The 9478-nt window shown below is 38.3% G+C and overlaps 2 protein-coding genes across 2 annotated transcripts; one reads left to right on the top strand and one right to left on the bottom strand.

Moving 5' to 3' along the window:
- Positions 1-937: 937 nt before the first annotated feature.
- On the top strand, positions 938-5005 carry cks2 (CDC28 protein kinase regulatory subunit 2). Its single transcript, XM_037769606.1, has 3 exons — positions 938-1175; positions 2891-3018; positions 4445-5005. The coding sequence occupies exons 1-3, from the start codon at positions 1117-1119 to the stop codon at positions 4486-4488; spliced, it is 231 nt and encodes a 76-aa protein (XP_037625534.1). The 5' UTR covers positions 938-1116; the 3' UTR covers positions 4489-5005.
- On the bottom strand, positions 4832-8371 carry odf3l2b (outer dense fiber of sperm tails 3-like 2b). The gene is made up of 4 exons (XM_037769605.1): positions 7782-8371; positions 6358-6468; positions 5804-5917; positions 4832-5551 (listed from the first exon to the last, which is right to left on the bottom strand). The coding sequence occupies exons 1-4, from the start codon at positions 7819-7821 to the stop codon at positions 5064-5066; spliced, it is 753 nt and encodes a 250-aa protein (XP_037625533.1). The 5' UTR covers positions 7822-8371; the 3' UTR covers positions 4832-5063.
- Positions 8372-9478: the final 1107 nt, after the last annotated feature.

Below are 9478 nucleotides of genomic sequence, written 5' to 3' on the forward strand. Positions count from 1 at the left end.
GCTGCAGCTCCTCCAGACCAACAGAGGTTTTCCGTGTCTTGTGAAGTGACGGGGCTCCTCAACGAGTTACGTTATCGTCTCGTTACCGACCGGGTGCCGGTGTCTTCGGCTGCCGGCTGCCGGCTGCCGGCTGCCGGCTGCGGTCGGGAGGCGATAACATAACTCGTTGAGGAGCCCCGCTGCTGAAGCCTGCGCTGAGCAGGAAAAGTCAACACTAGGATCAGCATTGATTCATGGAGAGACCTTCGTCTGGTCAGCTAACATTACTGCGAAGCAGCTGAAATATAGAGTGATATTGTGGTTTTAGCTGACGTCTGTCGCCTCACTGTTTTGAGCGATGCTCGTTCATGTCTATGTAGAGCGAGCAAACGCGAGCTCGACGCTGACTTTCGTTGATTTCAAGGCCATAGGTGTCGCTGTTAAGCAGCATTTCTGAATCTTACAAATAGTCCCTTTAAAAACTTTAAAGATATTGCATACATTCATTGTTTTCATTGCTTTTTTGTTTTGTGAGGAAGAAATTGTTGACAGATATAGATATCCATTTCTTTCATAAATACAAAGAAATTAGGCTTTTTGGGGGTAAATTTACACTTGTGAATGTGGAACTTCTCGAGAATTAAAATTAAATGAATAAGAAAAAATGCATTACTGTCTTTGTCACTGTAATCATAGAAACCAAATATAATATTTATATAATACAGTGCAATTTACATCTATGTCACTCTTTAACTTTTGTAAGACATGTTTCACTGGATAGAATCTGTGGATCAATGACACCTCTTTTACCTGATTTCTTAGAAGTGACTGAGAGTGGTTCATCTTCCCAAAACATAGACGATCTACGTAGACAGGAAGTCCACACACACACACACACACACACACACACACACACACACACACACACACCACGTGATTACTGTCTTGGCCAATCAGGTGCCAGCGCGGAACCGTTGGTGTTTGAATCGTCCTCTGTAAAACAGCGGCAGATGACAGCAGCTTGTTGCTCTCAGCTCGACAACATCGCTAGTAAAGTAAAGTTTAGTGAGCTCAGCTAACTTCAACATCAACCCCGAACACAAGCTTCAGCTTTGACTGCTTATCGTCGACTGAAAGATGTCAAAAAAACAGATTTACTATTCTGACAAGTACACCGACGAGGAGTTCGAGTACAGGTGAGATTATAACGTCTCTAACTACCGTCCGTTAGTTCAACGTGTTGTTAGCTTAACGTCTCAGAGTGGTGAGGTTAGATAACTTTACTGGACTCAGGATAACATGAACGTATAATGGCAACTTCTTTTTGTAGTGAAAGACAGTACTGAGTTCACGTTACGTAATTTAGTCAAGTTTCCTACAAAGCTAACAAACAAAACAACCTCCTGTTCAGCTCAACGGCTAACACTAGCTAGCTATGCTAACTGCTAACGGTGACGTTCGTGTTAGTTGGTTTGAACGTTCTGTTGATAACTTTGACGTCACTGCGGCTCCAATGTACAAAAACTACTATTAACTTAACCTTAGCTTAGTTTTTACATTACTAGTATCGTAAATTGAGGCATCCACTGTTTTCATTTCATTTTTTTCATTTCAAAATGTATTTCCAACATGTAGTATACAAAAATAAAATAAAGAAAAAGAATGATCATACCAACAAGTGGACAGTCAGAAACAAGTAGTATTTACATACAATGAAGCGTAAAAAATAAATAAATTGTCAACACTTGATTTACATATTCGAAAAGGAGTGAGAAAAAGTATATTATTGAATCCCACCCCTTCTCCATAAATCACCAGCTTCCTTATTGAGCCATACATATACTCTGATTAAATTATTCTAACTATAATTATTACCTTTAATCTGTGTCATACAGAAATACAAATGAATTACTGATAGAATTATCCTTATCAAAATATAAATTTGTTATCAATCCAGAATACCAATTCATCACATATAATATAATTTAATCACAATACCAATTCTTCCCTTACATATTTATCTTAATCATATTGACTATTTGTTATCTTTTAATATATGCACAAATTATTATTTATAATACAATTCATAATATACAATTTGTACATGCAATACAAAAAAAAAAAAAAAAATATATATATACATATACACACACATATATGTGTATGTATGTATGTATGTATATATATATATATATATATATATATATATATATATATATATATATACACATACACACATATATGTGTATGTATATATATATATACACATATATATGTGTGTATATATATATATACGTATATGTGTGTGTGTGTGTGTATGTATGTATATATGTATGTATGTATATATATATATATATATATATATATATACACACACATATATGTATATGTATATATATATATATATATATATATATATATGCACACACATATGTATATGTATATATATATATATATATATATACACACACATATATGTATATGTATATATATATATATATATATATATATATATGCACACACATATATGTATATGTATATATATATATATATATATATATATATATATATATATATATATATATACATATACACACACATATATGTGTATGTGTGTGTGTGTATATATATATATATATATATATATATATATATATATATATATATATATACATACATACATACATACATACATACACCGCACATTGCACTACATGCGCACACTGCATACCACATATACATACAGTATATATACATCATACAACTGTCAACGTTGGCTAACGTTATATTAAAGTTAGCTGGAATTGTCTTCCTCAACGTCAAGTTAACTCACTGCTTGACCATCCTTAAAAAAAATGGGTCTTCTGAGCCTAGTGGGTAATTCTTAACTGTTTTATTTCTCTTCTCATAGGCATGTGGTGCTTCCAAAGCAGCTGTCTAAACTGGTGCCCAACTCCCACCTGATGGCGGAAGACGAGTGGAGGGGACTGGGGGTGCAACAGAGCCAGGGCTGGATTCACTACATGATCCACAAACCAGGTGAGTTAACGAATAGGTTCACATTTCTTTCAGGTTTTGTCTTAAAACAGTGCTCACATGCATATTGAAAGAGCCATTGATTATTATAAGCATCCTTTCTGTCCATATTGGTTGTGAAGAGATCCTCTCTTACTGTGTGTCTACAAGAGACGAGGGACAAAATCTACAGTCCTTGTTCTGCGCAAAAATGTCAAGTCAGTTTTATTTGTATAGCCCAAAATCACAAGTTTTCCTCAGGGGGCTTTACTATTTGTACAGGATAGGACAACCTCTGTCCTTTTTAAAATGCCCCGTAATCAGGGTCTGAAATTAACCTTTTTCCTCACCTGCCACTGTGTCAGGTCACTGAACATTTCTACCGGCCACTCAGTTTTTTTTGTCTGCCACTTCTGAAATCTAGGTAGAAAGCTTAAATATTGTAAACGGAGTCAGTGGTACCAGACTGTAGAATTATGGAATATATCATGTAACCTTACTCCATGACTATATTTAATTTAGGAATTGCTTTTTAAAAATAATATTTCTTAATTTAAGAAAAAAACCCTTCTGCCATGGTGGCAGGTGACCTGAAATTTGTACCTGCCGCAGCCAACATTTACCCTGTATTTGACAGGTGCTAATTTCATTCCCTGCCCGTAATGCTCAGTCAAAGCAAATACTGTACATGGTTTTATGGTTCCAGCAGTCTAAATTAGTCTAATCTAATGGGTATTTCCAATGTTACAGTATTTTAAGAATAAAAGTCCCCTTTGTGTTACTATCACTTCACTGCAGCTCAGCAAGGAAACACTGTAGGGAAATGCAACGGTGGGTTTTTCTATTTAAGACTGTACATTTGGAAAGTACTTCCTTGTTTTGGCTAATTCAGACAGCTGAAGTCTCATTTTAGCTTTCACTCAGCTGTAGAGTGCATTTTTTGCACAGAAGGACTATGTTTTTTTGTCCACCATCTGTTGCATTGTAGTCCGCCACAAAGGGATCTCTTCATGACCCGTAGGGAGAAAAGGAATGATAACAGTGACTGGTTTTACAACAAATGTATATCAGCATGTGAGTATTATTAAGATGATCATGAAAAATATCTGAACCTATCCTTTAATACCTCTTAGCACATGCCATTAGACTCAGGGTTGGAAATTGGCATCAACCAGCAGCCAAATGCTGGTAAAATATGCAAGTGGCTGCTAGATTTTCTTCACTCACCAGCCAACAAAAACAATGGTAATCTATTGAGTAGGGCTGACCTGAATGCTTCGACCGTTGACATTGTCCACCAGCCACAGTGGCAGGTGGACAAAAAAGTAAATTTCCAACCCTGATTACACTGCGATGAAAGTTATAGCAGCTGTGTGCATGAAGGAACACTGTATGGAGTAACCACTGTACTGTGTACTGATAGATACTTCTTCTTTGCTTTACTCTCCAGAGCCACACATACTGCTTTTCAGAAGACCTCTCCCAAAGGATTAAATGGAAACCATCTGTAAAACGCCTGCTTTCTCCTTCATTGATTTGTATCATCTTGAACCATACATCTCTCCGACATCCATATCTACATATGTTCTGATGTATTGTGTAGAAAACCCTTAGTTGTATTGTGTATGTTGTGCTTTCAAACTCCCTCAATTTTTTAGAGGTAATGAGAGGCAAACTGCTTGATTCCACTGTGACCTTATAGACAATATGAAGGTGAAAGTTTGCCTTTCAGTTGTACATTTTAACACATTTTTTAAATGTCTTTTGATGCCATTTTGTTATGATTGATTTATTTACTGAGTATCATAACAGGCATAGGGTTCTTTTCTTTCTCTCAAACCTATTATTTTCCCCAAAAGAGCTCTCTCTCTGTTTTCCTGTTCTTCTAAATGTATGTTTGTATGTTGTGTACATATTATTATTTCTAGATATTATAAATGTTGATTGAGTCATTGTTGATTCAACATGGTCTTTGTTGCTGAAAGAACAAAATTAAATGTACTTCTCCACATATGTTTGCTCATGAATATTTTTTCTACCAGATTACACAATGATGTTTGTGATAATGATCAGTCAGAAACATGGACAACTAGTGGAGTAACAAATTCAGAGTGTCTGATGCCCAGGGAGTAGGCTGGTGCCCGAGCCTTGTGAACTGTCACTTTCTCTGGGTTATAAGTCCCAGGACCGGGTTTCTTGGTGGCATCTCTGGGTAATCCGTGACGCCCCAGCATGGAGAATGCCGGCTCTCTGGGTAGATAAACACTCGGGTCCGTACTGTTGTACCTGCAAGGCCCCGGCGTCTTGGCTAAATCCACAGATGGTCCCCCTGTGCTGTAACTACTTGACATCGTGTAGCTTGCGCTGGCTTGCTTGTTTGGGACTTGAGGGCCCATGAGCGGAGGGAGACAGTACTTGTTGGGAGCCGGCACCGAGTCAACGCTCCGGTAGTGTGTACGTGACCCCATTGTGTAGGAGGGGGGTCTGCGCTGGAGGTTGCATGTTGGGGTTTTCTCAGGGCTGTATGCTCCTGGTCCAGGTGTCTGGAGGAGCTCCTCTAGTGAACAGAAAACAGTTGAAGAAACACCACCATCACACATCCGCACCATATGGAGAGCAGATTTTCAGTTGTAACAGCTGACACTGGACCTTTACAAGTAGCGTCAGAAACAAATGTTTTTGAACAAGGGTTTATCCTTTCACAATAATGAATTTGGTTTTAGTTTAAAATGCATCATTACAACATGAATCTGAAACAAAATGTGCACTCAAAATAATAGTTATTTGTCTATTTTGAAGAGAAACTTACTTTGTGCTTTCACTCTGCCCAACATTGAGTATGCAGGTGTGCCATCTCGTCCAAAACGAGTGATTTTTGCATCAATGTGATACTGCGGCCCTGGACTGGAGTCAACACAATACACTGCAGGGAAAGTAAACATTTCTGATCAATTCAATATAATATCTCCTGTTTGTGTGGTTTGATCATGCAACTGGCTCAATGAACATTAGGTTAGAAATAACTACAGAATTATGATGCGTTGTTTCCCCCTACTGGCTCTGATTTGACATTACACCACTGAGGATGTGTGTACATACTGTGACTTTGCTCATGTGATGTATTTGAGGATATTAAATCATTCTGAAAAGATGGACACAATCAATAATTGTCATTATATGAATTATTGTTTACACAAATGTAATTGTAATGTTTCTGTGTATTGATAAGATATATGGCTTTGGCATCAAAGCTCTGACTGATACGGTATCAAAGTGTTTAATCGCACAAATGATAAATGTTTCCTCTGCATCTGTGTAGCTATATGATGATTTAAAACGTAGAGAAAGAGATGAAGAACTCACTAGTGTCACTCATCCTGCCGTGGAAAGAATAGGCAGGACTAGTTGGTTTGGTGAAGTCATGGCCCATAAATCCAATAGTGGGAGGAAGTCCGTAGCGTCCAGGCCCCGGTCCTAGAGACATGGGGAAATATCACACAGATGGACTGTACTGTACTACACACATAAATATTATATAAAATATGTTTACAGTACATAAAAGTGGCAACAGTTTTTGTGTAAATCATGGCTTCTGTAATTCATGTAAGCAGCTGGGCTTCTTCTGCAGCTTTGTTTGCTATAGAAAAGTAAGGGAAGTATGAGGGCTGTCAATGTTACGAGATAATGACATGTTACTGCAAATTAGTTTAGTTAGGTTGTAGCAGGCTCAGTTTTAAAGCTAAAGTGAAGATACTGGTATATGAAACTAGAAAACCTAAGGAATCCATGTCATACTAGCTTGTCAGGAAGGAGGTTAAATAACGCTCCAAACTTACAGGTAAATTTTGGTGAGGAAAAACTGGCATGGGTTCCTTGACCTCTGACCTCAAGATATGTGAATGAAAATGTGTTCTATTGGTACCCATGAGTCTCCCCTTTACAGACATGCCCACTTTATGATAATCACATGCAGTTTGGGGCAAGTCATAGTCAAGTCAGCACACTGACACACTGACAGCTGTTGTTGCCTGTTGGGCTGCAGTTTGCCATGTTATGATTTGAGCATATTTCTATGCTAAATGCAGTACCTGTGAGGGTTTCTGCACAATATTTGTCATTGTTTTGTGTTGTTAATTGATTTACAATAATACATATATACATACATTTGCATAAAGCAAGCATATTTGCCCACTCCCATATTGATAAGAGTATTAAATACTTGAGAAATCTACCTTTAAGGTACATTTTGACCAGATAAAACTATGGACAATCATGAGATTAATCACAATTCAATATTTTAATCAATCGACAGCCCTAGTAAGTATATTTCAGCACCAGCCAGTTACTAAATGCAATGTCCACAAATTTGCAAAATTACAAAATTTTTACACAACTCAGAATTAAAGTATTATTTAACCTGATAAACTCCATTTATAACTGGCAGTCAATTAACCTAGAGCTGACTGCGTGATTGTTGTCTTTCATGTGCTCTGCATCAGAAAAACAAACAGCATTAAGACACAACCCAGAGCAAAGTGTTGCATCAGCATACCAGTGCTCAGTGGCATGTGCGCATGCAGAGCAAGTGGGAGCATTTTTCACAGAGAAGAGCGAGTCCTGGCAGGTCTGCACACTGAGAAATCCTCCACTCTGCTCTGCTCATGTCAGTGTTCCCCCCTTTCAAATTATGAAACTGGAAACGTAGCTAATGGTATTCACGCCTTTACACAGGGTGTACAGTTTTATACAGATTGATTTACACAAGTAGCTTCTATTGATGAACTTACCTTTTTCTCTTCCTGCTATTACTGGGTATTTTTTCTCCATTTGACTCTTTGTAGAAGTGGCAGATCCTTCAGGAATCCCTCAATGGTGGCAATACTACTGAAATATTGTTGTCATAAGAAGAAGATGCTGGCTAAAGAAATAATTTTAAAATCATAAAAAACAAAATCTTAAAAGGTAATGTTTCTGCATCCCACCACAGATAATTCCCTCTTTCAGCCAGAACTGAGGCAGCAGGCTGCATACTTGGTAATTCAGTCGTTATTGGAGCATCTTGGTGGTCTTTCTTCAGATATCACAGAGTTGTTCCTCCAGGATGCAGCCTGACCCATGCCCTGGCTGACAGTGAAACCCAGAACCCTGGATGATCCACAATCAATCCCTAATTTCCTCTGAAACAATCAGGAAACCTGAGACGTATAATACACATCAAAGTGTCAACAGCAGAGCAGACTCTACTGGATAGGGTTTTATCTACCTGCCTGCTTGTCCCTTTGTCCACCTGTGGTGGCTCAGACAGATGAATAGCCGCTCCTCCACAGAGGTGGATGTATAGGTGCACTCAGCTGGTACTCAGGAACAATGTCATCACTCCGATTCACTCTCATGTAATGCTAGCTCCCCCCCTGATGAAACCAAGACCCCCCCTCTCCCTCCTTTCTCTTTTCACTCTTTCTGCTCATCGCAGTGTGGAGACGCAATCTCACTCTTCAGCCATGCATGCAGTTGCCACGGGGACTGCTGTGGATGGTTTGCTGCAGCCAGGTCCCCTGCACTGCTGGTGTATTGTCACTACAGGAACAAAGTGTTTTCCTTTTAGACTGGAAGGGTAAATCCTACAGCATGTGCTGAGAGTTTAGAGGGTTAAGTGTTGTGAAGTTCCATAACTTTTGTCTCCAATTTCCTTCCCTCAAGCAGACATACATAAAGCCCCAACACAGCAGGGTCAGATGCAAGTGCAGCACACCTGGACACATGGCTTGGACTCGATTCACAAATTTGATCACTTTAGACTTGACTTGACAAAATCAAATAAACGACTTGCAACTAGACTTGAACTTTAACATCAATGATTCGTGACATCACTGTGACTTAAACTTACTTGCTACCTTCCCCCAAGTCCAAAAATTAAAAAGTATGTTATTTAAAAAGTGTGCAACAAAAAAAACCCCCAATTAATTTCCCGAATCAACTAACGTTAACGCTATAACACATTTTAAAAAACATTCATGATTTTTGTAAATTGAATACAGTATATTATTACTCTGTTGTTAAATTGCATTATATTGGTGAAGAGCACATTTTGACTTGTTTAGGACTCAAAACTCAAAGTTTAAGACATGGCACTTAACTTGGGACTCAAGTACAAAGACTTTAGACTTACTAGTGACTTGCAAAACACTGACTTAGTCCCACCTCTGCTTAGTTATATTACTACCTACATTTTGTCAGGCCCCATTGAATTGCCAACATACAACCCTCCAAACTGATTTATAATCTTTCACTTCTGGTCAAACCGATTACCCGATTAGATGCAGTTACAGTTTAGCCCTCTATGATCTCCTCTAATCCCAGCGATGATTTTCTAGTTGGGATTTGAAGGACTCGTCTAAACGGCTGAGCTGCCAGTTGCCAGAGGCCACAGTAACTGAGAGGGTCGACAAGTGACGTGTGCAGAAAACAAACATTAAACTTTAAC

The sequence above is a fragment of the Sebastes umbrosus genome, chromosome 5 (genome assembly GCF_015220745.1).
Source record: "Sebastes umbrosus isolate fSebUmb1 chromosome 5, fSebUmb1.pri, whole genome shotgun sequence".
NCBI classification, from domain to species: Eukaryota; Metazoa; Chordata; class Actinopteri; order Perciformes; family Sebastidae; genus Sebastes; species Sebastes umbrosus.